The 27,904-nt window shown below is 51.6% G+C and overlaps 16 protein-coding genes across 16 annotated transcripts; 8 read left to right on the forward strand and 8 right to left on the reverse strand.

The window, feature by feature from the left end:
- Positions 1-89: 89 nt before the first annotated feature.
- Positions 90-1,255, forward strand: OGAPODRAFT_103589 (uncharacterized protein; the record flags this gene model as incomplete). The annotated part of the gene is made up of 1 exon (XM_018353188.1): positions 90-1,255. Exon 1 carries the CDS (start codon positions 95-97, stop codon positions 1,253-1,255), a length of 1,161 nt encoding a protein of 386 aa, XP_018208904.1. The 5' UTR covers positions 90-94.
- Positions 1,254-2,389, reverse strand: OGAPODRAFT_103592 (Saccharopine dehydrogenase; the record flags this gene model as incomplete). Its single annotated transcript, XM_018353189.1, has 1 exon — positions 1,254-2,389. The coding sequence occupies one exon, from the start codon at positions 2,387-2,389 to the stop codon at positions 1,280-1,282; it is 1,110 nt and encodes a 369-aa protein (XP_018208905.1). The 3' UTR covers positions 1,254-1,279.
- A 141-nt stretch (positions 2,390-2,530) lies between these two features.
- On the forward strand, positions 2,531-8,476 carry OGAPODRAFT_103597 (uncharacterized protein; the record flags this gene model as incomplete). Its single annotated transcript, XM_018353190.1, has 1 exon — positions 2,531-8,476. The coding sequence occupies one exon, from the start codon at positions 2,531-2,533 to the stop codon at positions 4,487-4,489; it is 1,959 nt and encodes a 652-aa protein (XP_018208906.1). The 3' UTR covers positions 4,490-8,476.
- Positions 2,689-6,157, reverse strand: OGAPODRAFT_78251 (uncharacterized protein; the record flags this gene model as incomplete). Its single annotated transcript, XM_018356434.1, has 2 exons — positions 2,689-4,980; positions 5,001-6,157. The coding sequence occupies 2 exons, from the start codon at positions 6,155-6,157 to the stop codon at positions 4,860-4,862; spliced, it is 1,278 nt and encodes a 425-aa protein (XP_018208908.1). The 3' UTR covers positions 2,689-4,859.
- On the reverse strand, positions 2,689-8,772 carry OGAPODRAFT_96031 (uncharacterized protein; the record flags this gene model as incomplete). Its single annotated transcript, XM_018357861.1, has 1 exon — positions 2,689-8,772. The coding sequence occupies one exon, from the start codon at positions 8,770-8,772 to the stop codon at positions 6,430-6,432; it is 2,343 nt and encodes a 780-aa protein (XP_018208907.1). The 3' UTR covers positions 2,689-6,429.
- Positions 8,773-8,832: 60 nt separating this feature from the next.
- OGAPODRAFT_25674 (uncharacterized protein) lies at positions 8,833-10,083 on the forward strand (the record flags this gene model as incomplete). Its single annotated transcript, XM_018355313.1, has 1 exon — positions 8,833-10,083. The coding sequence occupies one exon, from the start codon at positions 8,833-8,835 to the stop codon at positions 10,081-10,083; it is 1,251 nt and encodes a 416-aa protein (XP_018208909.1).
- OGAPODRAFT_17534 (uncharacterized protein) lies at positions 8,839-13,848 on the forward strand. The gene has a single exon (XM_018355179.1). It carries the CDS (start codon positions 10,497-10,499, stop codon positions 12,444-12,446), a length of 1,950 nt encoding a protein of 649 aa, XP_018208910.1. The 5' UTR covers positions 8,839-10,496; the 3' UTR covers positions 12,447-13,848.
- On the reverse strand, positions 12,509-13,873 carry OGAPODRAFT_10567 (uncharacterized protein; the record flags this gene model as incomplete). Its single annotated transcript, XM_018353223.1, has 1 exon — positions 12,509-13,873. The coding sequence occupies one exon, from the start codon at positions 13,871-13,873 to the stop codon at positions 12,509-12,511; it is 1,365 nt and encodes a 454-aa protein (XP_018208911.1).
- Positions 13,874-14,093: 220 nt separating this feature from the next.
- OGAPODRAFT_10568 (uncharacterized protein) lies at positions 14,094-15,251 on the forward strand (the record flags this gene model as incomplete). Its single annotated transcript, XM_018353224.1, has 1 exon — positions 14,094-15,251. One exon carries the CDS (start codon positions 14,094-14,096, stop codon positions 15,249-15,251), a length of 1,158 nt encoding a protein of 385 aa, XP_018208912.1.
- A 452-nt stretch (positions 15,252-15,703) lies between these two features.
- Positions 15,704-19,240, forward strand: OGAPODRAFT_17535 (uncharacterized protein). The gene has a single exon (XM_018355180.1). The coding sequence runs from the start codon at positions 15,767-15,769 to the stop codon at positions 17,639-17,641; it is 1,875 nt and encodes a 624-aa protein (XP_018208913.1). The 5' UTR covers positions 15,704-15,766; the 3' UTR covers positions 17,642-19,240.
- On the reverse strand, positions 15,704-19,277 carry OGAPODRAFT_83835 (uncharacterized protein; the record flags this gene model as incomplete). Its single annotated transcript, XM_018356739.1, has 1 exon — positions 15,704-19,277. The coding sequence occupies one exon, from the start codon at positions 19,275-19,277 to the stop codon at positions 17,652-17,654; it is 1,626 nt and encodes a 541-aa protein (XP_018208914.1). The 3' UTR covers positions 15,704-17,651.
- Positions 19,278-19,324: 47 nt separating this feature from the next.
- OGAPODRAFT_51917 (uncharacterized protein) lies at positions 19,325-19,663 on the forward strand (the record flags this gene model as incomplete). The annotated part of the gene is made up of 1 exon (XM_018355720.1): positions 19,325-19,663. The coding sequence occupies one exon, from the start codon at positions 19,325-19,327 to the stop codon at positions 19,661-19,663; it is 339 nt and encodes a 112-aa protein (XP_018208915.1).
- On the reverse strand, positions 19,653-21,347 carry OGAPODRAFT_17536 (uncharacterized protein). The gene has a single exon (XM_018355181.1). The coding sequence runs from the start codon at positions 21,307-21,309 to the stop codon at positions 19,678-19,680; it is 1,632 nt and encodes a 543-aa protein (XP_018208916.1). The 5' UTR covers positions 21,310-21,347; the 3' UTR covers positions 19,653-19,677.
- A 57-nt stretch (positions 21,348-21,404) lies between these two features.
- On the reverse strand, positions 21,405-23,801 carry OGAPODRAFT_96038 (uncharacterized protein; the record flags this gene model as incomplete). The annotated part of the gene is made up of 1 exon (XM_018357862.1): positions 21,405-23,801. The coding sequence occupies one exon, from the start codon at positions 23,799-23,801 to the stop codon at positions 21,414-21,416; it is 2,388 nt and encodes a 795-aa protein (XP_018208917.1). The 3' UTR covers positions 21,405-21,413.
- A 76-nt stretch (positions 23,802-23,877) lies between these two features.
- On the forward strand, positions 23,878-27,873 carry OGAPODRAFT_78258 (uncharacterized protein; the record flags this gene model as incomplete). The annotated part of the gene is made up of 2 exons (XM_018356435.1): positions 23,878-25,240; positions 25,348-27,873. 2 exons carry the CDS (start codon positions 23,878-23,880, stop codon positions 27,420-27,422), a joined length of 3,438 nt encoding a protein of 1,145 aa, XP_018208918.1. The 3' UTR covers positions 27,423-27,873.
- OGAPODRAFT_36793 (uncharacterized protein) lies at positions 27,492-27,776 on the reverse strand (the record flags this gene model as incomplete). The annotated part of the gene is made up of 1 exon (XM_018355329.2): positions 27,492-27,776. A coding segment is annotated over one exon (285 nt), but the record flags the coding sequence as incomplete, so codon positions are not given.
- Positions 27,874-27,904: the final 31 nt, after the last annotated feature.

The following is a 27,904-nucleotide window of genomic DNA, read 5'->3' on the forward strand; positions in this document are numbered from 1 at the left end:
CATGTGCTGCCATTTGATATGATTCAGGATTTTTTTTTCCCTGAAAAATATCTAAGATAAAAAAAATATTAAAAAAATATAAAATAAATAAAATATGACCGTATTTCGCATCATCACAGGCTCATACGAACACACATTGCTGTGTGTATCAGTGACACTTCCTGATGAGAAAAATAGTCAGCCGCTATTTCAACCAATTTTTCACTTCCAAGCGCATTCACTCTCGATCAGGGCTCTCGATATCGCCAAAAGATATCTTGTCTCGGGATCCAACGACGAACACATTAAGATATACGATTTACAGAAAAGAAAGGAGCTTGGAACGTTGCTACAACATCAGGGATCGATCACAAAACTTGTTTTTTCGAATGATTTCGACGAGAAGTCTGAGTTTTTGACCCATAAGAATGGCAGATGGCTACTGAGCGCAGCAGAGGACGGCAAGATTGTGATTTGGCGGACGAAAGACTGGGAACAATTTGGCATTCTAAAGGGCCACACGGCAAGAGTGAACGATCTGGCCATCCACCCATCAGGACGCGTGGCCATATCTGTCAGCGACGACAAGACGGTTAGACTGTGGAATTTAATGACCGCCAAAAAGGCGTCTGCGATGAAGCTGAAGGGGGTCTTCACGCACGGCCAATCGCCCAACTTGGTCCGTTTCAGCAGCGACGGCGAGTTTTTCGTTGTTGGGCTGCTCAATAGATTGATGGTGTACCAAACTAGAGAAGCCAAAATAGTGTCTATTTTCCAGCTGAGGCAGACGCTGATGCAATTAGATTTTTTACTGCTGGATGGCAAGGAGTTCCTTGTTCTGGCGAATGGAAACGGCACGATACAGTTCTACGATATTGCACAGATCACGAAGGGAAACGAGGAAACAGAGCCGCTTGAGAACCCCGAGTTCGAGCTACAGGGCCACGCGAACCGGGTCAAGGACTTCTCCATCTACACAGAGAAAAAAGACAACGATAGAAAGTCGTATCTGGTGTCAATTTCGTCGGACGGCAAGATCGTCGTCTGGGACATGAGCGTCAGAGACCAGGTGGCCGTGTATGATACTGGAGAGCGGCTGAACGTTGTTGCTACCGTCAACGAGGGCGTTGAGAAAGCACTTAAACCGCGCTACGATCCGCTGCAAAAAGAGGCGGAGAGCGAATACGAGAGCGACGGAGAGGTGGTTGTGCGTCGCGAGGACAGGAAAAAGATCAAGAAACGACAGAAAAAACTGCTCAAGGTGGAACTGGAGTAAATGATTAATTTGTAATAAAATCTATTAACTGTTCAATCTGGCGACGTGTTTGTCGAACAGCGCCTTGGCACGGGTCCAGACCGGAGCAGTGTCTCTCTGAGGCAGCTGTTTCAGCGAAGGGAGCAGGTCGCGGACAAAAAACTCGGACGCTTCTCTTGGGAGCAGCGAAGGCAGATGGTCTATGCTGATCACCGAGAGTTTAGGGCCCTTGGTCGTCTCGACCCGGACAGTAGGCTCATTGAACACCGTAGCCACCGTGTACACAGGAATAGGGTTGTGTGGGTTAGTAGTGTCGGCCGAGACGTCGACGATGGTTCTCAGCTTTCTGTTCTCGTCGTTCAGGGTCTCAAGGTTGCAGAATGGAGGAATTGGCTTCGACAGGTAGATACAGTTGACGAAAATGTCTGCGTCGACAATCTCTTTGAATGGTCCGCCCTTTGCAGTCTCTGCCATGTCCCACTTGATGATGTTTTCGTCTGGAATGCCAACTTTGCGGCATAGGTCGATGGCTCCTGAACCACATCTGCCCAGAGCTCCAATAATCAAAACTGTGGGTTTTCTGCCAGCCTTGGCAACGCCCTGGTCCAGCATCTTCTGAACATCGGCCACGAGCGCAGCCTCGTTCGGGTATGGGCTCACACCGCCGAGATCTTCGGAGTCTGGGTGAGTCTGCTTGAAAGCCCAGTCTTCCACGCCCAAAGCCGCGCCTGCAAAGCCAGCGTAGAAACCAAAAGCGGCAACACGTCTACCCTGGTCGTTTTCCAAGAACTCGAGGTCGTACAGAACACCGTTTCCGGCAGGAAATCTGGACAAGACGTCTTTCCAGCCTGCCTGGTCTTTGTAGCAGTGGGCGAACTGGATGTGTTCGTGAACCAATGGGAACGACTCCTCTGGCAGCTCCTTCAGACCGAGAATGATTCTGTCCTTAGGGGCATTGACCCATGATCCCTCTTCGACAATATGTGCTCCTGCCTGCTCGTACTCCTTCCAGTCGAAGATGGACTGGGACGACTTTTCGACGTAGATCTCGAAATCGCCTGTGTCCAACAGCTCCTTTGTGGTGGAAGGGGTTAGGGCGGCTCTGGCCTCCAGTGGCTTTGTTTCTGCTCTCAAATGAAGAATGACTTTGGCCATAGCTAAAAGTAAATTAGATGACTTTTTTAAATCAGTCATTTTTCATTTTTGGCTGGGAAAAACCGCACAAGTCGACGCGTCGACAAAAAAAATAGAGAACTAAACAAAACCTATTGATCCTTCTTTTAACCGCACAAAACCATGTCCACAAATAGCCCCAACACGTCGACGCTGACGATATCGCCGCTCATAACCAACAAAAGGTCCAAGGACTACTTCCAAACGCCGCCCAACTTGCTTGGCCAAACCGTCAACCCGCAGCAGAATGCCCACCACCGGGTGTTCTCGTCCCCCAACGTGTCCAAGTCAGTCAACAGCAAGCTCAGCACGCTGACTAGCAAGGAGGACGACGAGGAGACGCCGCTCACACAGGCAGACAAGCTGCGGCTGTGGCGCCACGATGCGCTGATGCAGCACCACTACAACACAGCGATTTACATCGGAGACAAAGTTCTGTCGTTGACTGGCGATCCAAATGACGCCTTCTGGCTCGCGCAGGTGCATTTTGCGAATGGAAACTACCAGATCGCGCGCAATTTGCTGTCAGGCCCACACTTTGAGGAGTCGGTGAGCTGCAGATACTTAGCGGGCCTGTGTCTGGTCAAGCTCGAGAAGTACGACGAGGCGCTGGACGTCATTGGCGAGGTCAATCCATTCAAGACAGACCACTCGGTGAAAAATCCGGACGGCGGCGTGAAGCTAGAGGCGTCGATGTGCTATTTGCGCGGGCTCGCGTACAGCAAGCAGAATAATTTCGATAGGGCCAAAGAATGCTACAAAGAGGCGGTGTTGGTGGATGTGAAGTGTTTTGAGGCGTTCAACGAGCTCATAAGCAACCACCTGATGTCGCCCGACGAGGAGTGGGAGCTGCTGAGCGAGCTGAACTTCGACGATGCTGACAACAACAACGAGCTCGTGAAGTTGCTGTACACGACGCGACTCAACAAGTACAAGAACGTGGCCACATTCGAGGAGGCTGAGCAGCGGCTCAAGGAGGAGTACAGTCTGGGCGAGAATCTGGACGTTCTGCTAAGCCGTGCTGACCTGCTTTTCATTCAGTGCAAGTTCCAGCAGTGTCTCGACCTGTGCGAGCAGATCATCAAACACGACGAGTTGAACCTCTCTGTGCTCCCTAACTATCTCAGCTGTCTTCATGAGCTTGGAGGGAAAAACAGACTGTTCTTGATGGCTCACAAGCTGGCAGAAAACTACCCTAATCACCATATCACATGGCTGGCCATTGGTATCTACTATTTTTCAATCAAGAAGACCAACGAGGCCCGAGTCTTTTTTTCTAAAGCCTCAATGATCAACCCTAACTTTGGTCCTGCGTGGATCGGCTTTTCACACACGTTTGCTGCAGAGGGAGAGCACGAACAGGCGATTAGTGCCTATGCCACCGCGTCGCGACTGTTCCCCGGTATCCATCTTCCTAACCTGTTTCTGGGCATGCAATATTTGCAGATGAACAACCTTACGCTGTCGCAAGAATACCTCATGTCGGCGTACTCGATCTGCCCAAACGACCCGTTACTGCTCAACGAGCTTGGCGTGTTGCACTACCGGCGCGTGCAGCTGGCCAAGGCCGAGAGTTTCTTCCAAAAAGCACTCACCGCTGCCAGTACGCTGGACTCAAACGCCAAGGCATGGTCGTCGATCCACTGCAACCTGGGTCACGTGTACAGACGGCTCAACATGCTGGATAAATCGCTCAGCCATTTCAACAAGGTTTTGCGTATTTCGCGAAAGGATGTTAACATATATTCTGCGATCGGGCTACTTTATCTCAAGATGGGCAAGATTTCGAAGGCGATCGAGACGCTGCACGTGGCGCTGTCGATCCAACCCAACGACCCGATCGCGCTGGATCTGCTCAACAAGGCGCTCGAAAGCAATTTGCACATCAACAACAAACAGCTGCTGGACGAGCCGCTGCCGCAGAGATCTGCGTTCCAGACTCCGATCAACAAGCCCAGCAGAAACCTCAAATTCATCGGCGAGGACAACAAGAGAGACCTGGACATGATCGCCGAGGACTTGAAACAAGGGGAGGACTCGAGCGATGACGACGAAGCGGTGATGGAGATAGAAAGTGAGTGATTATTTTGCACTGTATAACTATATGAATGGGACGAGAAGCAAAAAGAACGAGAAATACGAGATCGAGACAGACGCTGCCGCGCCTTGGAAGAACGAGAGCGGCTGGATCGAAGAAACAGCGGCGCTGGACGTGCGGAGCGTTGAAGCAAGCGTCGACCCTGACTGAGCCACAGAGCTGCCCGTCGTTTGCGGCAGGCACTTTTCCTCCGTGCAAGTCTTCACCACTGTAATCGATATCTTGGTGTGAGGTGTAGAGTAGACTCCAGACGAAGCAGTTTCAAAGCTTGTGCTTGTGGCCGGTGCTGGAGTCTGTGTAGACGACGACACTGACGTAGGCGTTTCCGAGGGTAATTCTGGAGATGCTAGAATGTCAGACGAGCTTGCCGTCTCGCTTGTTTCTGCCAACGAGGAGCTCGAGGTGACTGGGACTGTCGCTGTGGAAGTGGCAGGAGACGAGCTCGTCGGCGGCGGCTGTGTGGTCTCGCTGGACTCTGGACAGGTAGTCACATACGTAGTCGTTTCGTTTGTCACTGTTGTCTCCACCACCGTGTCGCTAAGCTTGCACTCGGTACAAACCGTTGCGGTCGTCGTGGAAGCAGACACTTTGGTCACCCACGTACTGCTGTACTGGACTGGTGTGGCTTGAGAGCTCACGGAGACGTCTTTGTTGCAGTCTGTGCATGTTGTGACGGTGCTGGACTCCGTGGTAGTTACGCAGGCGGACGACGTGGTGTACATGGACACAGAGATGGATCCGCCAGCGGTGACGGTGACGGTGGCAACATACGGTTGGTTGCAGCTGTACCGGGATGTGGAGAGAAGGGTGGACGAGGAAGAGATAGAGCTTGAGATGGAGCTCGTGGAGCTCGACTTGGTGGGCGTCCACGAGGAGAAACTGGTGGAGCTGGAGATGGTGCTTGATGACGTGGATGAAGACGACGTGGAACTAGTGGTGGTTGTGGAGGATGAGACGGAAGAGGATGAAGACGTTGTGGACGGAGTCCACGACGTGGATGACAGGGATAAGGAGGACGAGCTTGAGCTTGTAGTAGAGGTGGAAGAGGGGTAGGAGACCGGAGTGGATGAGGAAGACGACGATGATGGCGAGGAAGTGGAGGAAGTCGAAACGGAAGAGGTTGAGGTGCTGGAAACAGGGGGTGTGCTTGACGAAGAAGAGGAAGAAGACGACGACGTCTTACAAGTCTCGCACGCCAATGTGGTTGGACAGGCTCTCGAGGTGATGTAGGTGGTGGCCCCCGTGACAGTGCTCACGTGCCCGTTCACTCCGGTCGTCGTGAGGGTGATATCCTCGGTCTGTGTGTATGGCACGTTGCAGGACACAAGGGAGGTGACTCTGCTAGTCAGGTGCGAGGAGATGTCGCAATAGGTGACTACGACTGTTGATTGGCCATAGTCGTTGACAGACGTTGAGTAGCTCACCTGCTGCCAAGTCTCCTTACCATCCACGGTGACCAGCGTTGGAACGTAGCTGACCGGGACGTACGTGGTCACAGTCGCGCGGTTGGCTGTGACTGTGGTGACAAAGCCGTAGTCGACGGTGGTTTTGCAAACAAGACCGCCGGCGTAGCAGTATTTCGAAGTGAGCGTGGTGTACTCCTCTGCCAGAGCCGTGGCGAGGAGTGTGATGAGCAAAAACTGGATTTTCATGGTTTGTTATCCGTCATCTGGACACCCATCTTTATATATCCCGGTCTACCAGTCCTGTTTCGAAATATGAGACGTGTGAATTATTCAGAACTCGTCCTTTGAGGCCCTAATTTGGGAGCCCGGCCGCAATTTTTTTTTTAGCTCCAGATCCGGCAGTTCCTAATTTGGACCTCAAAGGAAATTTGCAACCAGGCACACTGCGTCGAAAACGGCCAAATCTCGCAGCAACTGCTATAGATAGACCTGAAACAGGTCCGACACAGGTCCGAAACTCAGCTCTTGTTCTTGTTCTCGTACAGCACCAGATTGAAGATGGCCATCCGTGCGCGCTCCTTGAAGTCAGAAATGGTGCAGTGGTTGTTCAAAGTACGGATCGCGTCGTAGAATCCAAGCTCGATCAGCCGCAGCGCGCGGTTCTTCGGGCTCAGGAACCGGCGGAAGTCGGATCCATCGCCCGCGTCGACGTCCATGTCCTCACCGCTATCGTCCTCGTCGTTGTCTAGGTCGGACCCTGTGGTTTCCTCGCGCCAGCTCAAGTTGAGTACTGCCCACACCACGCTCAGCCGGATTTTCCAGTGGTCCTCGTCGTCAGGCACACGTTCTGAGTACTCCAAGAACTCGACGAGTTTCTTTAGCAGCCCCTGGTTGCACATGATCAACGCGCGGTTATTCTCGTTGGACGCGGCAAGATGCACCACCACGTAGACAATGGCCACGATGACGTCTGGATTGGACGTTTTCTCGAGATGTGAGCACAGAAAGTCCAGAAATGAGGACTGGCCCGCGCGTCTGGCAAGCGGAGACCCAGCAAAGTCGGCTATAATCTTATTTGCGTAGTTGAAATGGCCCACGGCCAGGTTTCGCAGAATGTCGAACGAGTGCTCTTGGATCCGCTCGTTCGGGTCGCCGCACAACTCAAAGATTTTGTCCAGGCTGACTGTCGTCTGGAAGTTCTCCTTCGACTCCCGGTTGCCGCCAAACAGCGAGTTCTTGATTACCCAGAGCGAGTTCATGCGCAGAGAGTCGTAGCGCGACTCGTAGATAAACCGATGCAGCAGCATCGCAAGCTCGTTGGACGCGAGTTCGTGCTTCACGGCAGAAAACTCCACGATCGAGTTCGACACGATGCCCAGCACCACCGACTTGAGCCGAATTTCGTCCAGGCGCAGCTCATCCGGACAGTTTTCGATGATGTCGTCTGGGATGTGCAGCAAGTCCACCAGCTTGCGCACAAGCTTCAGTTCCACCAAGTACGTGCGCAGCAAACTGGCCGACCGCGACAGCGACCGCAACAGGTAGCAGCTCGATAGCGTAATGCGGTTTGACAACTTGAGCACGCCCACATCGGCTGGCGAGGGCGTGCGACTGTCCAGCTCGCGGTAAATTTTCGCGTGCCGCGTGATCGAGTCCACAATCACAGGAGCCACGTCGTACCGGATCACCAGCTCGCGGTAGTCCTCGCGCAGTCCGGCAATGCAGCTCAAAATCAGCAGCGAATCGGAGATTTTGTACAATGTGTCTTCGTCCAGAAATGTGCGGTCGGAGCTGTAATTTGCCGTGACAATCGACGCAATCGTGTCGACAAAGTCCACTTCCACCAGCGAATCGCTGTTGGCCGGGTCCTCTTCGGCAATCTGCGACAACAGGTACAGAGGCGACATTGTACGCGGGATCTTGTAGTTCGAGCTGAGCGTGTACTCCGGGCCGTGGGAATCCTTGGTGCGGCTGATCAGATTAACGAGCGCGTCGATCAGCCGCGCGTGACTCGCTGTTTTCTCCTTTGGGTTGCGTATATGCTTTTTTGTGTACTGCACCAGCACATTGACGCTGCTGAGCTTGACATTCAGGTCGTACGAGCCGAGGAACGTCGTGAGCACAAAATACAGCGGCAGCGGCAAGCTCAGGTCTGCGCGGTCGATCACGGCCAAAAGGTGTGCGAGAGCGTAAAGCGGCGGACTCAGGTCGTTTGTCAGCGCCTCAAACGCGTGTTCCGGCAGCATGCGTGGCAGCTCGACGGATTCGGGAAACCGCCTGAGCACCGAGACGTCGTCTGTGGCGCAGTTCAGCTGTAATGTCTGCTGGAAGACCGGCGAAACGACCCGGGCCAGCCGTCTCATTAGTGGCCGGTACAGCTGCCACAGCAGCTCTGTGCGGCGCAGAAATGGAATCAGAAGGTACGTGTTGAAAAGCAGGGCCGGCGACGCAGCCGGGTCGCGCAGGATATCCACCAAGACGGCCACAAATTGCGCGTATTCCCGATCGTCCTGATACTTTTCCGACAGCGAATTTGTGGAGAGGAGGTCGATAAGCGTGCGGAAGTTGATCTCTGCCAGCACTGCCGGACAGCGAATGGTGCTCTTGACGAGCACCTCAAAGATGTTGAACCGCAGCAGGAACTCGACGTTGGTGCGCAGATAGCTGAACGACTGGACAATGATTGCTGTGTTTTGCAGAAGCGTCTTGTTCGACTCGGTCAGCAGGATCTCGCCCAGGACCCCGAAACTGTCCTGCAGCTTGGTCTTTTCTCTGTCATTGCCCAGCACGGCAAGCTTGATTGAGTCGATCTCCTTAATTTTGTCGTCTGCGGAGAGAGATTGGAACGCTAGCAGGGACATGCAGATGGAGAAAATAATTAAAATAATTAATCAAATAATCAAATAATTAAATTTTATTTCATGGGAAGAGACCCGCTCATCGGAATTGTTGGCAAGCCGTCGAGCGGTAAGTCGACGACGTTGAACTCGCTGACCGACGCAAACGCCAAGATCGGCGCGTTTCCGTTCACGACGATAGACCCAAATCGCGCAACAGGGTATCTCCAGGTGGACTGTGCGTGTGCGCGATTCGGGAAGCAGGACCTGTGCAAGCCGAATTACGGATGGTGTTCTGGTGGGAAACGACATGTGCCTGTTGAGCTTCTTGACGTGGCGGGGCTGATTCCCGGTGCGTCGCAGGGACTCGGGCTGGGAAACAAGTTCCTCGACGACCTGCGCCACGCCGACGCCCTGATCCACGTCGTCGACGTTTCTGGGACGACCGACGCAGAGGGCAAGGCCACGCGCGGATACGACCCTGTGCAGGACGTGGAGTGGCTGCAGGACGAAATCCGGCTGTGGATCGAAAATAACCTGAAAAAAAGATGGGGGTCGATTGTAAGAAGACACACGGCCACCAAGTCGTCGATCGTCGACACGTTGCAGGCGCAGTTTGGCGGATATGGTGCCACAGCAAGCCTGGTAGCCAAGGCCGTCGATTCGATACCAAACCTCCCCCCCTTGGAGCAATGGGACGAACATTGGATCACCACCGTGGTGCGGCACTTCATGAACGTCAAGTTCCCGACGGTGTTGGCGCTGAACAAGATCGACCATCCCGACGCAGATAAGAACGTGAGCAAGATCCTGCTGAAATACCCCGACTCCAAGGCAGTGCTCACCAGCGCCGTGACAGAGGTGTTTCTGCGTCGACTGGCCAAGCAAAATTACATCCGGTACGAGGAGGGAACAGAATTTATAGACACGCTTGAGGATCTGGGCCCGGACAGTGGGCTGAGGCCGCTGGACGAGAAATTAATGCAGCGGATTGAGAACATCAGGGACCTGGTGCTGTTCCGTTTTGGCTCTACAGGTGTGGTCCAGGTGTTGCAGGAAGCAGTGAAAATATTGGACCTGGTGCCCGTTTTCACGGTCAGAAACATACAGACGTTTACGGGCAGCTCGGGCAACCACGTGTTCAGAGATTGCACGTTGGTCAAGAAGGGCACTAGCGTCGGCAAGGTAGCAAGACAGATCATGGGCGAGGTGACGATTGCGGCGATCGAGGGCGTCGAAGGCAAACGCATCAGCGTCGACGACACCGTCGACGTCGGAAAAAACGACATCCTGTCGTTCAAAGTGGTTCCTGGGGGCCTCACGACGTCGTCATAGATAGAGTAGCATGAAGCGAGAGACACATCCGTACACCGCCAGGACAGCGGCTGCTCGGGTTCCGCACAAGAGTAAAATTTTCACAAAACTCGTCAGCAGACACCAGCACGCCCCGCACCTTGTGGAAATTTCTAGCAAACATCATTTCCCTTTTTGTTTTCCCAAAGTATCTGTTGCTAAACGAGGCTTGTATTTCTACGTTTGAGGCTGCCAACGACGTATATCTTCCCGTTCATATACTACCGTTCTTGATACCGACCCCAGTTTGTTCCCTTCTGCGCCCACTAATTGGAGCCTAAGAGCACAAGCATCAAGCAGACGCAATTTTCAAGGTAAGACAAGGCCGGGTAGCCCAAACACAGGTGTATGTCTAAAGCCTTCCCAAGAAACCCTGACCTCTCATCCACATATCCATGGGCGCTTTCCGACCAAGCGTGAACCCCGGCGAGGTTGTTGATCAATTGCACGGCTCGCCACAGATCGAAGAAATCACAGACAAGTCTGGAGGCAACCAGATTGATTCCAACATCCCAAACCTCACGGACAATGAACTTTTGGATCCAATTTCCACCACCACGGGCACGACTCCCACAAACAACACGTCGAATGGTTTATACCCTTTTCCTACATCAGATGTGCCCTCTTTGGGCGATGATTCCAACACCGGAGACCATATTGCGCATACACCTGTCGTCACGTCACCGCAATCGTCCATTTCCATCAAATCAGATGCACGGCATATTAACCCGTATGCAAACGGTATCAACGGAAATAACTACTACATGATTTCAAGGTTCAACCCCCCTGCGTCATTGCCGTATTATGATAGTCCCCAACTATCGTCTGGAACGACCAATTCGAACGTGAAATCTTTGCAATTCAAGAAACCCAAACCGAAGAAGCTTCAAAACCAGATGTCCGGACCTCCAAAACGGCCCGCTTTTGTCATGAAGTTATGGAACATGGTCAATGATCCTTCCAACTCCAAATACATCTCGTGGCTACCTGACGGAAAGGCCTTCCAGGTGAGCGACAGAGAGAGCTTCATGAGACATGTGTTGCCCAAGTACTTCAAACACAATAACTTTGCTTCCTTTGTGAGACAGCTGAACATGTATGGCTGGCACAAAATTCAGGATGTCAACTCAGGGTCCCTTGTTCAAGGTGAAGAAGTTTGGCAATTTGAGAATCCAAATTTCATCAGGGGCAAGGAGAATCTGTTGGATAACATTGTCAGAAACCGGTCTTCCAAAGAGGAGGACGACGACATCGACATCAATACCTTGCTGATGGAGTTGGAGTCGATGAAACAGAAACAGAGGATGATTGCTGACGACCTGAGTAGACTCGTTCAGGACAACGAGCTACTATGGAAAGAGAATTACATGGCTAGAGAAAGACACAAGGCTCAATCGGAAACTCTTGACAAGATCTTGCGATTTCTTGTCACCTTGTATGGTGGGTCGTCCAAGTTTCTGGAAAGTGCAGGAGGAGCTCCCAGCGAGTTTCTCGAGATGGCCTCGAAAAGAGACGCACAGGAACAGCAACACCATCCGCATGGATCAGATTTCGATATTCAACAGCAGATGCACCAGCAGCCTAACTCGTACTACCAGCCTCAAAATGGGAACAGCAGGTTGATGCTGACTCACAGAGCACATAACAATGGGTCCAAGTCGACCTCGAGAGATACATCTAGCAGCCAGAGCATTAACAACGGTTCTGACGCCAGCGACTTACCGATCCAGGAGATCCGCAGAGGACCCGAGAACCAGAACAGCGAACAGCTCGACGGCTATAAGCCGTATCCACTCCAAGGAACGCCGCAATTTCAACATCCGTTACCGAACTTCCAGTCGCCTGCTTCAATGGCCAATTCACCACGTTCTTACTTCCCCGAGATCAGTCCGCAAGTGCCGCAATCTTCGGTCCCCGCCACGCCGTCCGCACTGTCCTCTGCAGCTCCTTTGCAACAAGACACAGATACTCACATGCCTCCTGAATATCTCATGGGAAACATCAACCAGCAGCTGAACAAGCAGCAGAGCTCGATCCGGCAGATAAACGACTGGATCTCGCGGCTGGCCAGTTCAAAACTTCCTGACGAGATCAACGCTAATCAACAGCCACTTATGGATGATTTTAGAATGGACGATTTTTTACTTCCGCAGACCCCGAACGGCGGTGTCGATCCGTCTTTGAACACTGACGACAATTTTGGTGAGATCTACAACCCTTCTCAGCAAGAGTCCAACGAATCCTACACAGACTCCTCGTCCTCGCGGGCCAGCACGTTTTCCAGCAAAAAGAGAAGAGACAGTTCGCCGTCCTCAGAGGACAAGAAAAGGATCAAACAACTTTAATACAAGTTTAATACATTTTATGAGATACATATTGCTATTTACATTTGCAATAATATTTTATGCTAGCTAGACTTTAATATATCTGATGGGTTTAAGTCCATGTCAGTTTCTAGGGGTGGAGAGATGAGTTTGGCCATTTCGATAAAATCCTTGCTGTTCTGGTCTAAAGACGACGGAATCGTTTGTCGAGGCCAATGCAGTTTCTTCCACATTTCCTGGCCGAACGCCAAGTCTTCAGGCTCCACTGCTCTGCACACAAAGTCTTGGAGCCCGTGGATCCGAGCGTAGTTTGCCAGAAGTTTGAAATGTCTACCTTGGAGAAAGTTCTTGTGTGCTGTGTTGTGCGTGAGAATATGCACCATGTACCGCGTGAGTTGCGGCCAGTGCTCGAAAAATGTACATTTAGTCAAATATTTGTCAATGAGCTCGTATGCAAGGATGTGGCTCGCTTTCACTTTGAATTGATATTGGAACTTGTGGCAGAACGCAACGCAGTTGTAGATCTCGTTTCTGTTGAGGAAGTATGTGTTGAAAGCCGAGAAAGTTCCTAAATTGACCCGGGCCCGATTGGACATGTGCATACCGTGCACCAGCTTGAACGCTTCGGAAACGTGGTCCTCGTTCAGACACGCGCGACAGAGCTTGTTCATCAGATAGGTGTCGATGTTGTCGAGATTATAGCCGTTTTTTTCGTAGAATTCAATCAGCTCGTCGTATCCGCACGTTGTGGACATGCTGTGGACTGCGCTCCGAAAAACCGGTTCCTGGTCGATGCCGTACTCAGGCATCAGTTCCAGCAGCTCGAACCGTTTCGAGTTTGTTCGGAGCGCACGGAAGAGATAGTACCACGTGTTGGCGTTTGCGTTGACCCCTTGTTGTTTGAGTTTTTGGAGTCGCTCAATTTTGTCCTCGTAGGTGGTTTTAGCCATTGAAAACGCCATCATCACGTTGTGGAAGTCAATGTCACGTTTAAACGCCGTGGACTCCTCCATGCGGTCCATCGTCTGTTCTGCCGCAGGGTCGTCTAAATAGAAATGCAGGTCTTGCACGATGTCCAGATAAGACTGTTTGGAGAGCAGGTCTGGTGTCGAATCGACTATCCGCGTCAGCAGTTCCTTGATCAGCTTATGAGTCCCGGGGGCATACGTATAGTTGGTTAGCTCATGGACGTACGTGTTGACGGTCTCCTTGTTCATCTCGGGCACACGTGGCAAAATCGACCGTTTCGACCGGTGTGCGGCCTCCTTGTAGGGAAACTTCGATTTGGGCACCGGCTTGGGACTGATGCTTTTCAAAAGCTCAATCACGCGGTATTCCTGGTCATACTGTTGGGGGTTGGAGGTGAGCGGCAGGGCTTCGTTCCGCAGACAAGAAAGTGTGCCGAATCGACGATAACGAACGGGGACCGCCAGCACTCGAGAAAACATTTTGAATGTTTTTTCAATCTATTAATACTTAATAAATAGATGCAAAAGCCCCAGTACAGCAGATGCCCGGAGTGCTTTACAGTCCATTTTGTAGAGTAGCAGAGAAAAATTGAGTTTGCACTATGTAATCCAAAGCATACTGCAACATACCCGGTCCCTCCTCCTCGCCAAGCACGCTGCGCCCCACAAAAAAACTATTTGTCTAAAATAATCCTTCCTTATGGACGACCTCAAATTCCGCACAAAAACTATCAATTGGCGCGACTGGCTGGGCCAGTACCACATGAACAACGTCCTCATGCAAAACCAGAATGGCCCCTGTTTTGTGATCTCCCTCGTCAACACCCTGATCTTGTCCAGCGAGATATCCAGCGAGGAGTGGAGCACGGTGGGCAAAAAGGGGTCCAGCACATCGATGAAGACGGGAAACAGCGTCCATCCAAGCATGCTGGTCTCGCTCAAAAAGATGCTGCTGTCCAGAGAGGTCAGTCTGAGCTCGCTGCTCAACGAGCTGACCCATCTGATGCTCGCGCTCAACGATATAAGAGGCGAGACCGTGGACATCGGGGCCATTCTGAACGTGCTGCCACAGCTCGGCACCGGCCTCAATGTGAACCTGAAGCTCGACAGCGCCGTCGTGACCGATTTCGAGGACCAGACAGTCAGCATCTTGCAGCTGCTCGACCTGTTTGATCTTAAGATGGTGCACGGGTTTCTTATGACCGAGCCGTGGGCCGAGTACGACACGTTTGACAAGATCCAGGATTTTCTGATCAGCGTGATAGACAAGCACAGCAACTTAGAGCTGGAGACAATGCCAGCGAGCGAGATTTTGGAGCTCGAGGTCGACGATGCTGAGCGGGAGATCCTGCACAAGTACGTGCTGTACAGAGATTTTCTGGCGCAGAACAGCACGCAGCTGACGGAGGCAGGACTCGAAACGCTCAAGCAGGACTCCAAGCTGGTTCCGAACAACACGTTCGTGATATTTTTCCGCAACGACCACTTCAACACACTGTACAAGCTGGAGAACAGGTTATATCTGCTGGCAAACGACGAGGGCTACGGAAGTGGCATTGTTTGGGAGGAATTGAAGACTGTGAACGGTTCGGACGACAAGCTGCTCAATGGCTTTTTTGAGGTTCGTGAGGACGAGTCTGACAAGCTGCAGGAACACGTGGAGGAGGCTGTATATGAGCACGATCCGATTGCAGGAGCAGACGAACAGCTGGCTGCGCAACTGCAGAGCCAGGAGGACGAACGTCTTGCGCGCGACATTCAGCGCGAGTACGAGGCTAAGCGTGCTAAGCACGAGAAATCCAAGGACAAGAAGCCGGCCAAACAGGACGCGAAGCCGGACAAGTGTGTGATAATGTAGACAGTAATTTTTTTTTATTTTTTATTTTTTATATCGAATTTATTTACCTTGTTCTAATGTTCAAAGTATTTAAAGGGACCGGAATCGAGTCGAGCTATTCCATCTCGGCAAATCCGCTGTTCGTATCCAATAACACATGGACAATCTATCCGGCCAAGCACCGCACAACCAAGAAGAAGGTTTCTGTGTGGCAATTCAGCAAGAAGGACTTGGAGGCCCGTCTCCAGGCCAATGGTGTTCTGAACAGGACGAACCGCTCAATGATCATGGACGATATATTTGCTGTCTTGGGTAACTACGTCAGCAACTTATCCAAGTTTAAGCATCCAAACTTTCTGACGGTGATCGAGCCTTTGGAAGACCACAAAAACAGGATGCTGTTTGTTACAGAGTATGTGGTTGACGATCTTGCGACGCTCAACAAGTCCGATCTGGACGAAATCATCATCACCAAAGGGCTTTTGCAAATAGCTTCGGGACTCAAGTTTCTCCACCAGAGCGTCCACACTGTCCACATGAACCTGGCTCCTAGCTCTATCTTTATTACGGAGAACTTCGATTGGAAAATATCTGGGATGCAGTTTATTGAGGTGATGGAAAACAAGATCCAGGAGAAGTATGTTGATCCGCTGGACTCGCGGTTGCCGTCTTTTTTGAGCATTGACTTTCGGTACTCGTCTCCAAACTTGCTGCTCAAACACAATGTCGATTATATCAACGACCTCTTCTCTGTTGGCTGTCTTATTTATTATCTCTTCAACGAAGGACGATCGCTACTGGAATGTTCGAGCTCGAGTTTGCTGGAGTACGAGCGAACGTTCAACAAGCTTAAACACATCCTGGGCTCCGCCAACTTGTACCACCATGCAAGTTTCAACAGCATTCCCCGGAACTACATTGACGTCTTCATCCGTATGCTCAAGGAAACCCAGGAATCGAACAAGGACGTGCTCATGTTGCAGCCTCCACTCACCGTTGATGACCTGCTGGCATCTGCGATCTTCAACAACGACCTCATTCGAATCCTCAACGTTATAGACGAGTTCCCAACACTCTCGCAACAGGAGAAGATCGAGTACCTTATGAATCTGACGAAAGACCTTTCTAGCTTCCCGCGTGCTCTCCTCATCAACAAGTTTATCCCTGTGCTATCTGATCTGATAATTCCGCTGCTTTCTGCCAAAAGCGTGAACGAGGACGACCAGAAAGTCATTATTCTGGCGTCGCAAAACCTGCTCATTCTCAGTAACCAGATTTCGCAGCTCACGTTCAGCGACAAAATTTTCCCTCTACTGAACAAGATTCTCACCGAGCAGAACTTACCTAGCTACGACCTGCTGCTGGTTTCGAACATTGACACCATCAAGACAAAACTCGGCGCAAACGAGACCGATTCCGGCTCAAAACACACGCAGTTATTCCAAAAACTGCTCAACAAACTATTCGAAAAGTCTATGGTGGCCAGAAACGACCCCAACACCGTTCAGCTGCAAGACAAAGTGCTCACCAGTCTGCACGTCTTTCTCAATTACCAAACATACTCCACCATCACAACGCAGATGTTCCCGGCTGTTTGTCAGCTGTTTAGCACAACAAGCTCGCTGAAAATCAAGAACCTCACCATCAAAGCATTCATACTCATGATCAGCGGCATGAAGGAGAAAAACTTGGACAATTATGTTATTGTCGAGAAACTGCTACCGCTTCTACAGAACACGCATGTCTCGAACTTCAAGAACGCGAACTTATTGATGAACATGGTGCAGCTGTACGAGAGCATATTTCATAAGCTCAACAAGTCGCCTACAACGATCTCGGTCGGGAAAAATGAGGTGTGCGTGTCAGAGCTGATCCGCGACTCGATATTTTTCCAGCTCTGGAAACTCACTAATTTTGTGTCCAGAAAGGGCGATCTCGACGGTCTATTTCGCATCATCGGGGAGATAGAATCGTATCTAAAAAAATCTGTCACTGCGAAGCTCAAGGAAACGGATGCAGACTCATCACTACAGCCCGGCGTTATCAACCATGCGCCCTCTGCTCCGGCCCCTGCCAAGCCTCTGGACGACTTCGAGGATTTCCAGGCTGCTCCGTCCAAGTCCGCGCCGCTGCGTCTCCAACCTACTAAGCAGTACACTCCGCCGGTCGCCCAGGCTGCCCAGGCCGTTAACCTTAGTACTTTGTCGTTCGGAGCCACTAGCACACAACCGCCAGCAGCCAACAGCCAGCAGACGTTTGCCGTCATGCAGCCTATGAAGGCCACTAAGGTCTCATCGCCGCAGCCGTCGCCAGCTGCCACGCCGGCTCCAACCTCGCCCGCAATCGACTGGACCAAGACGATGGCGCCCAAGCTGCGCACCGGGGCAGCGTCCTACGAGTCTCTGATATAATCCATACCGTCTATATAATTTTCGTCTCCGTCATCGCCTGCTGGACCCGTTTCTCGTATATGTTCTTGTGCTCTGTCGATTCCAGAGCCATGCTGCGCAGACAGTCCTGCATGATTTTGACTTGTTTACCTATATTTTCCATGTGTAGCAGCACCTTGTTGTTACCGTCGACGAAGCCATAAATGGAGTATCTCAACCCCGTCTCGCGACAGAAGTCCAGCACGTACGCCTGTGCTTTGCGGAAATTGTGTCTAGGGAGCCGCGGGAACAGATGGTGGATGGCCTGGAATTGTAGCCCACCGTGGAAAAAGTCAAACCACTCGGGACAGGCCACATCCATGGTAGTGCGTAGCTGGCGGGCAGCAAACGACTCGGAACCACCCAAATCGGAGGTCGACATGGCGAAGTGGCTGAGCGTGATCTGGACGTGCACAATCATGGTCACAATATGCGAAACAAGAATGTACTGGATCCGGTCTCGCCATGTTTCTAGCGAGCCGATCACCAAGTAGAAGAACCAGTAGAAGAAAAACATGAGGCCCGCCAGCTCGAAATACCACAGCCACCAGGCCTTTCCGCGCGGACTCTTCCCCGTGAGAAGGTACTCCCAGGATAGCCTGTACAGGTTGAAGCGGCCAAAGCAGAGAATTGGGTAGTACAGCCGGTCCTGGAACTGGACCATCACTTTGGCCAGACGGTCGAACCAGAGCGTTTTCTCGTAGTACGTGGAGTAGACGTTGCCGAGAAGACGCGAACTCACGGCGAAAAACGGCAAGTGCTGGATATCTGGGTCATGGACAGGGTCGTTTGTGACCAGATGATGGACGTTATGGTTTCTTTTCCACCAACCCAATGACAGACCGCCCATCCAGTCGGCAACCAGCACACCGAGGAAGTTATCAATGTTATAGTTATGAGTGATGGCCAGATGTCCTGCGTCGTGGGCAATGAACGTCAGCTGCTGCCAGCAGAGCCCGATCGAGACCGCACTCAGAAAATACCACCTGATTTTCAGAAACACCAAAAAGTACAAGAACAGTCCGCCGTTGATGCACAGCTGTTTGTAGTACTCCACGTAGGGACACTCATAAAGCCCCGCGGCTTTGACTTTCTCGTGTAGCTCGGCGTATTTCTGAGAGATCAGCTTCTGCGTGCTGTAGTCGAGCGAGGGCCACGTTTCGAGATCTTTCTTGACCAGCAGGTTATCAAAGTTCTCTATCACGGCCTGTGGGTCCCTGATCGGGCCCTGTTCAATTCTGATGCTGGCAGATGTCGGCACCACGCCCACAGGGAACTTTGGAGCCACCTCAGCTGGCATCTGGCCCGGAAGAGGCTCATCAGCAACCTTGGCGTACCGGCCGCCCTGGATAGGCGGGATGAGGTTGACCCAGTCGTGGTCTATGCGACCTATCTGGAACCGTTTGAATGTGGCAATTGTCTCGTCGCAATGGTACGCGTTCATCTCGTCGGTGGCATCTCGCCCCACCATGTGGTGGACGGCCTTGTCTCCGCCCGGATGGATCTTGATCCAGTTATTGAGGCGAAGAACACACTTGTCGTAGATCACAATGATGTCGCCCGCCCCAATCCTGGCTTTTATCTGCTCTACACTGAGTACTTGGTCTTTGGACTTCATGAAAAGAGTATATTTAAATCATTTTTTTTATTTTTATAACTTCATTTATGTCATCTTACCGCAAACCGGTGTACAGAAATAGACAGCGGCTTTTTAGCAACGACCTGAAAGCGCTGCTTTACGCGTTTGGTGACTCACCGGCGCCCAACCACGAGACCATCCAGACCCTGGAGGATGTGCTGACAACGTACATGATCGACCTAATAGTCGCTGCTAACCACTCGAGGCTGGCCCACGGACGCAACCGGCTCAAAATCGACGACGTCAAGTTCGTTCTGCGCAAAGACCCTACAAAGCTCGCCAGAATCCACGATTTGCAGAAAATGGACAGAGAAATCTCCAAGGCCAAAAAGCTGTTTGACGAAAAAGCACAGAAAAAAGAGTAATGCCAGCACCCCAGCTATAATTCTAACCTGTATAACCTATTAACATCGAAATCTTCATGAACGTGTCCCACAAACGTGTTCCAGTAGTAAACTGCCCGGATCAGCACCCAGTTGTACACCATCTTGGGGAACAGCTTGTAGCTGCTAAAAATGAAATGGAGAGCATCCAGAACGTTGCCGAGCTCCTGCTTGAACGCGGCCGCAAGGTCAATTCCAGAACGCGGCGGTGGGAACTTCATGTCGCTGGGCGACCGCGACGTCTCGCCCAGGACGGCGTTGTCCGATGCCTGTGTGAAAAGGAAATCCTGTGCTGTGGTGACTGCTCCATCCTCCTCCTGTCTAAGTGCCGCATCGTACATTTTTTTGAAATTATTGATGGAGGCAATGCTTTTGGATAGTCTGTCGAACGTGTTGACGAGCGCGATAAGCTCAATCTTGGAGATCTGGAAATCCGTGCTCAGCCTGTCCCGCTGGTCTAACTCGAACAGAATTTTGAGCGCCGTTCCGTAGCCCGTGGTCTGCAATTTGCCCCACAACCGACATCTGTCGCATTGCACGCAGTCCATCACGCGCGACACGTTGATGAACCGCTGTCTGAACTCGTCTTTCAGCTGCCCGGCGTCGTCGTTCTGGAAAAGAGTATTTTCGTTAAAAAGACACTCGTGAGAGTCGCCGAGCCGGTAGTACAGCCGCACCATCTCGTGCAGCTCGCTCTTGAGCTCCTTCTCCTTGCTCTGGAAATTGCCGTCGTCGCAAAAGGCGAGCTCATCCAACACTCCAGACTGCTCCAGCTTGATTAGTGCCTTGAGCACCAAAATGTAGTTCATGTATAGATTCTCTATTCTGTCTGGGAAGTCTCCGACCCGGATCATAAACTGTTTCAGATTTGGCTCGTACTCCTTTGTCTGGAAGTTCAGGTGCTCATTGCTCAAATGTGTGCTGATCGAGGAGTGCATACCACTGACTAGCCGGTAGAAGAAATTCTTCTCGAAACACTGCTCGGCCCCCAAATTAAAACAGTTCTCGTTGTAGATGCTGCGCCAGATCTGGAACGACTGGTCGCCTCCGTACCCTGTGAACCGCTCCGGGTTGTCCACCAGGTTCACATAAACGGTCTCGTCGTTGACCTCATCGACCTCGCAGTAGTCCTTGCCCACCTTGGCCCCCGTGGCTATGCACGACCCGTTCGTGCTCGGAGGCTCTTTGGAGATCGTCTCGATCTTGCCGAGCGCCTCGGGCTGCCAGATGTCAGGCAAGTCCTTCCAGTCGTCGATCGTGTCGACGGCACAGCTTTTGTGCATGCAAAAACCCTCCGAATTCGACCAGAAAGGACACTCTTTGTACAAGTTGAGTCTGAAGATCTTGAAGAAGTTTTCGTTAGTCAAGCGCTGCAGCAGCGGTCTTGTGCGCTCGTTGAGCTCGTTGATGTCTGCGAACGTCACATTCGAGCTATCCTTTATTACTGTGTGCACAAAACGGTCCCAGTCCTTGAACGGGGTGTTCTCGAACTGATGGAAGTTCTCGTATTGGTATTGCGCAGGCAGCGTCTCCGGCTTCGGTTCCAGAGAGGACACCTCCTGGAGGCCAAATCCGCGAGCGCAGGCCAGACAAGCCGCTGCCGTGCCGATCAAAGTGTTAATTCTCATCGGACTTGAAAGATGGCAAAATGCTAAAATGCTAGCTACCCGAATGCGCCACGTAAAAAATGGATTAGAAATACTTTTTAAAAAAAAAAAAAAAAACTTACGATTCACGTCAACATCACGTTTGTCTTCCAGTCGCGCAGCACGTCCGGCCAGCTGTCGTTCTTGTGGTTGTAGTTTTTCCGCCGCCAGATCTCTAGCATGATCTGGCGCGCGTTCCAGTACGTGCCCACGCCGGTCTGGCTGATCTTGTGGCCCCACAGGTTATAGCCGTTCTGCAGAAAGACCGTCATCGCCTCACTCCCAGCCACAAAGCCCTGCCAAAATAGTGGAATGATATAACAGGTGTCCTTGTGCTGTTCCACAATGTTCTGAATCTGATCCAGGTGGTTTAAGACCTTTTCGACCCGCTCCTGCAGGTACATGGGGTTGACGTCCTCCACAAACCGGTAGAAATAAATCACAAGTCCGTGGTAGAACGACATCACGTGGTGGTAGATGCCTTCGTGTCGCGGCGAGATGTACGCGGTGTCGTCGTCATCCTTCGTCAACGTCCACTCCAGCTGCCAGCTCAGCAGCTTGTACTCGAGTTGGTCCGAAAGCTGGTCAAAAAAAAGCGGTAGCTCGAGGCCCTGGTCCTTGTGAAATTTCTTGAATCGGATCAAATGTACAACCTCACTGAAAATCAAAATCAGCGAGTTCGGCAGCCCGTAGATCGCGTCCGAGGAGATCATCTTGTCTTCCAGCTTGTTCTTCGACGGCTGGAAACTCGTCCGCGTAATGTCGATGAACGCCGGCACCTCCGACTTGGGCGATCCGCGCTCCTCGTGCTCCACGGACTCCACCTGGTTGACTATGTATTCGATGCGCACTTTTCCGTTATCTGTGATTTTCTCGTTGTACACTCCCTTCGACTTGGTGTCTGTAGTCTCTTCGCTCGTCACAGACACCGCGGTGTCGCGTTTGTGGCGCCTTTTTTTGATACCAATCACGTTATTGCTGTTGAATCGCTGAACTTCCTCAGTCGAAGCCGGACTGCCGATGATGAACGACGAGTAGTTGTTCTCGTTGAGAAATATCTCTTGCTTCGAGATATTTTCCAGCGACGTCGAGTCCTGGATAAGTTTGAGCGAGCTGAAAATTCGGTGCAAGATCACCGCCTTGGTGCTCAGCTTCTTCTTCACCTTCATCTTCTTCTCTATGATTTTTTCACAGTGGTCCAGATGGATCTTGCAACCAGACATAGTCCCCCAAACCACGTCGATCGTCACCATTGACAACACCGCCACCAGCACGTCCTTGTACTTCTGTTTCAAAACGTCCTCCTCCAGACACTTGTTGAGGAAATTGGTCGCCTGCTGCCGCAGCTGAATCCCCAGATCCACGTAGTACTTCATCTCATCAGAACCGCGTGTGAACTTGCTCTGCAGATTGAACGCGCTCACCGCCAGAAGCGCGTTCAGCAGACAGTTGCGCGCGTTCGACGTGCGACCCATCGACGCCAGCTCGCCAACGGCCATCAGGGCACGCGGGAAATAAATAAACTTCCAGGGGTTTTTTGGTAGCGGGATCACCGTCATCATGTCGGCCAGGTTCTCTATGTAGTAGTTCAGAAGATACCGAGTCATGGGATGGACGGTCAGCGAGGTGTTTGGAATGCCAAACTTGTCTATAGCGATACTGGCGGGCAGCGGAGCGGTCTCAATGATCTCCATGATGGTCTTGGGCATATTCGCGCCCTTACCAGCGTGAATGTTTATCAGGTTGGATGACGAGTCCGAGAGGTAATGGCTGTTTTCGCGGCTGCTGTGCGGATTCAGGTCGCTCTTGCTATTGCGGCCCTGAAATAACATGTGTAACATCTGGTTAGAGACTGTCTCGGCAGGCTGGACGGTATCGTCGATCTCGCCGATCGGCTCGAGCGTGTCGTTCTTAAACATATCCAGAAAATGTGTATCTCCATTCAACGCCGACGCCGTCAAGAGGGCCGCATCCAGTAGCTCCGTACTCAACCACTCGTTACCCAGATTACCATTACCAGTGGCCCCCACGGGACTGGTCGCCTCTTTGGTCAGTTTCGCTCGTTTTGCAGGCATCTGAGAGCCTCCGAATACCCCACGGAACACTCCGAACGGACCCTGCTGCCGTGATCCGTCCTCGTCGTCCGCGATCTCGTGCTTGGCTAGCGACGCCAGGGCGTCGTCCAGCTGCGAGTACATCGTATACCGCTGGCTCCGGGGATACTTCACGTACGGAATTGACCGTCTCTGGTAGTACTCAACCTCCGGGCTGGTCTCGTTGGGCAGCTGGTTGCCATACTTATCGAATCTGACAAAGGAGCTCCATCTGAGCTTGACGTCGTAGCCATCGCAAACAAACCCGCTCTTCTGGCACTTGGCGCACGCCGGCCTTCCCAAATCACATGCAACCTTGCGCCGTCGGCAGGTAAAGCAGCCGTTGAAGCTCTTTGTGTTTTTGGTCCTCCTTGTGCTCATAAAAATACTCTCAAATTATTTTATTTGACTTAATTTTTTTTTTTTTGATTTATTTTATCATTTCCTCGGATATGTCATGGCTGTGATAACGTCCACCTCTCTGACAGCGTCCGAACGTGCTGATCTTACGAAAATCCTTGCCAAGATGTATCCCCACGATCTATTCGAAGACAATCTTACCTCCGAGACGAGTATGCTTATCGTGCATTCTGGCAGAGACAAATGGGCGCAGAGCCGTAAATACCAACATACCATTAGTTCGCGGCCCGACATCCGGCTTGTGTCATACGAAACCGTTCTTAATGCGTACAGTTCGTGGCTGCGGGGCGACGAGGTGGGCCTGAGGCCCGAAAACCTTGAGGTGATGCCAGTTTTCGACAACGTGAGCGTGTCGATCAGCCGGCTGGAGGCCGAATTGAGCGCGAAAATCAGACACATGGTTGAATCAAACGGTGGCAGCGTGGTTGAGTCGATCAGCATGGTGTCGGACGTGCTCGTGACCACCGTTCCTGAAGGTCTGCGGTACTCCAAGGCCCGCGAGTGGGGTGTTCCCGTGGTATCGCCAGACTGGGTGTATGACAGCGTTGAGCGTGGCGGCATGCTCAGCGTGACGGAGTATTTTCTGACGGGAGAAAATAGCAAGGGCCGCCGGGACGACGCGTGTGACTGGGAGAAGGTGCGGGCATGGAAGCAGGCAGAGCAGGACAAGTTGCAGACAGAAAAAGCGAAACGCAGTTTTGACACGCACGATAAAGAGCGCGATCTGAAAGTGCGGAAAGTCGATAAGACAAATAAGGTGTGGAAGTCGATCATGGGCAATATTAAGGTGTCTAATTTGAGACGCGGGCTCGAAGACAACTGGAGTCAGGAACAGGAGGAGGAAGAGAGTCTTTCGCAAGCTTCTGTGCTGGATGCAAGCCAGGTGAGCACGGAATCGGTGCTTTTTGAAGGGGTGTCCTTTGCACTCGGCTCTGGATATACAGACTCGCAAAAAAGCATACTCAAGAAGGTGATTACAAGCCACCGCGGCAAAATACAGGACAATGCGGACTATACGGTTGTGAGCTCGATGCTGGACTCCATCTCTGCCGGCGCAGGAGATCACGTGATTACAGAGCTTGCTCTGGAGCGATCGATCTACTACAAGACCCTGGACTTCGACAGCATGTGGTCGCGACCGTTTGTTCCGCGTCCGGAAAACGAGGCAGCTTTATTTGATGGTGTTCCGAACCGTGTAGTGTCGATCACGGGGTTTAAAGGCGTGGAATTGTCGCACCTGGAAAAACACCTGGCTAAGCTGAAGTCTTGCCAGGTGAGCAGTGTATTCTCGAAAAGCACGGGGCTGTTGGTATTCAATGATGAGCTGCCTAAATCTGAGCTTCTAACAAATCAGAAGCTTGTGCTCGCAGCCAAATGGCGCACAAAATGTATTTCTATCGGTGAGTTCTGGGACGCGTTTAAGTAGCTACCATCTCTAGACATAAAAAATTAGATTTGTCGCAGAAATTTTAAATTTTGTTACCTCTTGCAAACATGTCTGTGCTAGCGGAACAAATTGGCCGTCTGAGTGCCCAGTTCCACGCTTCGGTGTCTGCACTATATGCGACCAGAAGCACAGGACAGGAGATTGTTTCCATTGAAGAACGGAAGATCAAAATCACAAACCTTGAGAGCGGTGCTCACTATCTGGACAACGTCCTGGAATTTAGTCCTACGGGGCTTTGTTTGAGCCCCAATGACGACTTCTTGTGTCTGTACGACAGTACGCACTGTAGCGTGGTGTCCTTGAACGAGCCAGGCTCCAAAGTCGGTCATGCAATCGGATACTCTGTCCGTATCAACCTACAACACAAAGAAACCATTGTGCAAATTATCTTCAACAGGATATCGCAGTTTGGCGCCGAGCTGGTGATTTTGACTACGGATGCCATCTACAACGTTGATCTCAACTCGTCGCTGACCAAACCCACCCACACGTACTGGCTCAGGACAGGCTCGCCGCTCGCCAGCACAGACTCTGTCGACGTAATAGACCCGGTTTCTCTTGCGTTTGGATCAAATACAGATACAATGAACCCGCGCGGCGACCTGACGCTGCTAATTTTGTCATCAGATTCGTCCATCTACAAAATTTACCCATATCTTCCGGCAAACATCGCTGTTTCCTCGTCGTGGTTGGGCGCGTTGTTCGACTACGCGAGTCTCAAGTACAACGCCAGCGGCGCACAAGACCTGTCTACGGTGTCGATGCTGAAATTTGCTTCGCTTTTGTCGCAGTCGAACGGCCATGTCCGCGCCATAAATAAGGTTCTTCCTTCAAGTCTCAGCAGAGGAAAGCTGGTGGGGCCTTTGAACATCCAGCCATTTCCAGACGAGCTTTACGAGCAGGATGCGCTGAAACTGATCTCAATGGAAAACGACATGTTCTGTGTTCTGTACAATAAGGCTCTAACGGTGCTCTTTGACGACCAGGATCAGCCCATGGTCTTCGATGGCCACCGGGCCGCAGACTCGGTCGGCGTCGTCAGAATGGTCGACTGTTTGCTTTTCGGGTCCAAAACTATCACCAGCGGCATGATTCTGCCAAACAGGCCCACGTCGTTGCTCCTCACGTCCTCCGAGGCAGACCTGCTCCATGTGGACTTTGCCGACTGGTGGGACATTCTTGCAGACAGCATTGCCTCGAACGACCTCTCGGGGCTAAGCAATTTACTGAAAAAACAGCTGCCAACCAAAGTCAGCGGTCTGGGCAAAGTCAAGCTGCCAACCACGGCCTCCATAAGTGACCCTGCTTCGTTCCAGTACACTGTCCCCCACACTACAGCAGAACACAAGATCGCGTACGCATGGAATTATACCCACTCGTACGCATTTTTAGGATCGTCTGTCTTTGAGGTGTGTGCTCCTACGCAGCCATCTGCCCCTGTGGACACCGAGCTGGCTCCTCAGGACGTTTATGAAAAATACGAAACTCTGGATTTGAATCCACAGCTGACGGCCACCAAAACGACGCTGGCCAAGGTTCAGAAAGAGCTATACGCCATGAACTCCAACCAGCCACTCGCTACAGACACAAGAAGTCTCAAGTCTCTGTATAAGGTTCGAGAGGTCATCACCACCGGGCTAATAGCGTTGTTCAACGATGTGGCCTTGTTGAACAGAAAGTTACAGCAGATGCGTAGCCAGTTTTTGGTGCAGATCGCCACACTAAACGAGGCAGAACTCAACAGACAAGACAGACACAAAAGATACGAAAGCTCGAAACGGAAATTAGAGGCGCTGGCCGGCAAGCAAGCAGAATTACAAAAAAGGGTTTCACAATTTGCGGCCACCATGGAAAAACTCGAAATGCTCACCTCCAACCACGCAAACGAAACGCTCTCTAGGAAAGAACAGGCCTACAAAAGACAGCTCGAAAGACTCCAAAAATTGATTGCCGAGAAGCAGAACGATTTCCAGGCTGTGCAGGAGTATGTGGAGTCGTTGAAGGACATGGAGGTGGTAAGCGCGTCGCAGCCGTCTGGCTACTCGCGCGAGGTTGCCCGGATGAAGGCCAAGCTGGAGCTGAGGACGAGTCTGATCGAATCGCTTACTCAGGAACTGAAGAGTACAAGCATTTAATTAATGATGTGAGACAAATGTATAAACCCGATTTTTCCGATAATCTCCAATTCATGCGTAACTCCCGACCTAGAAGTCTGTCACCCTGCCGTTGAAACTCCAATCGGAACCGTGCTTAAGCGGGTCCTGTTTTGGGCCGTTAACCTCGCCCGTCTTTGGATTCACGTTGCCCTCGAACTCGGGGATGATCTTGAACTTGTCAGGCGAGAACGTTCCGACGTCGACCTTGGGTGCTGAATCGACTTTGAAGCCCATTTTCTCATTATACTCGTCAATGATGGTTTGCGTGTTAGCTCTGTGAATCAGTTTTTCAAACTCCTCCTGGTCGTCCTTGTCGAGTTTTGGCGGACCTGGCGTGACCTTGAAAGCCGATTTTGAGTTGTAGCACTTCTGTGTCACCAGGGGTGTCTGTCTTGCAGCAAATAGCGCGCTCCGGCTCAGTATTGTCTGTCTGAGGGCAATCATTAAGAAAAAAAGGAGAT

This window comes from Ogataea polymorpha (assembly GCF_001664045.1).
Source record: "Ogataea polymorpha strain NCYC 495 leu1.1 chromosome Unknown OGAPOscaffold_7, whole genome shotgun sequence".
Taxonomy (NCBI): domain Eukaryota; kingdom Fungi; phylum Ascomycota; class Pichiomycetes; order Pichiales; family Pichiaceae; genus Ogataea; species Ogataea polymorpha.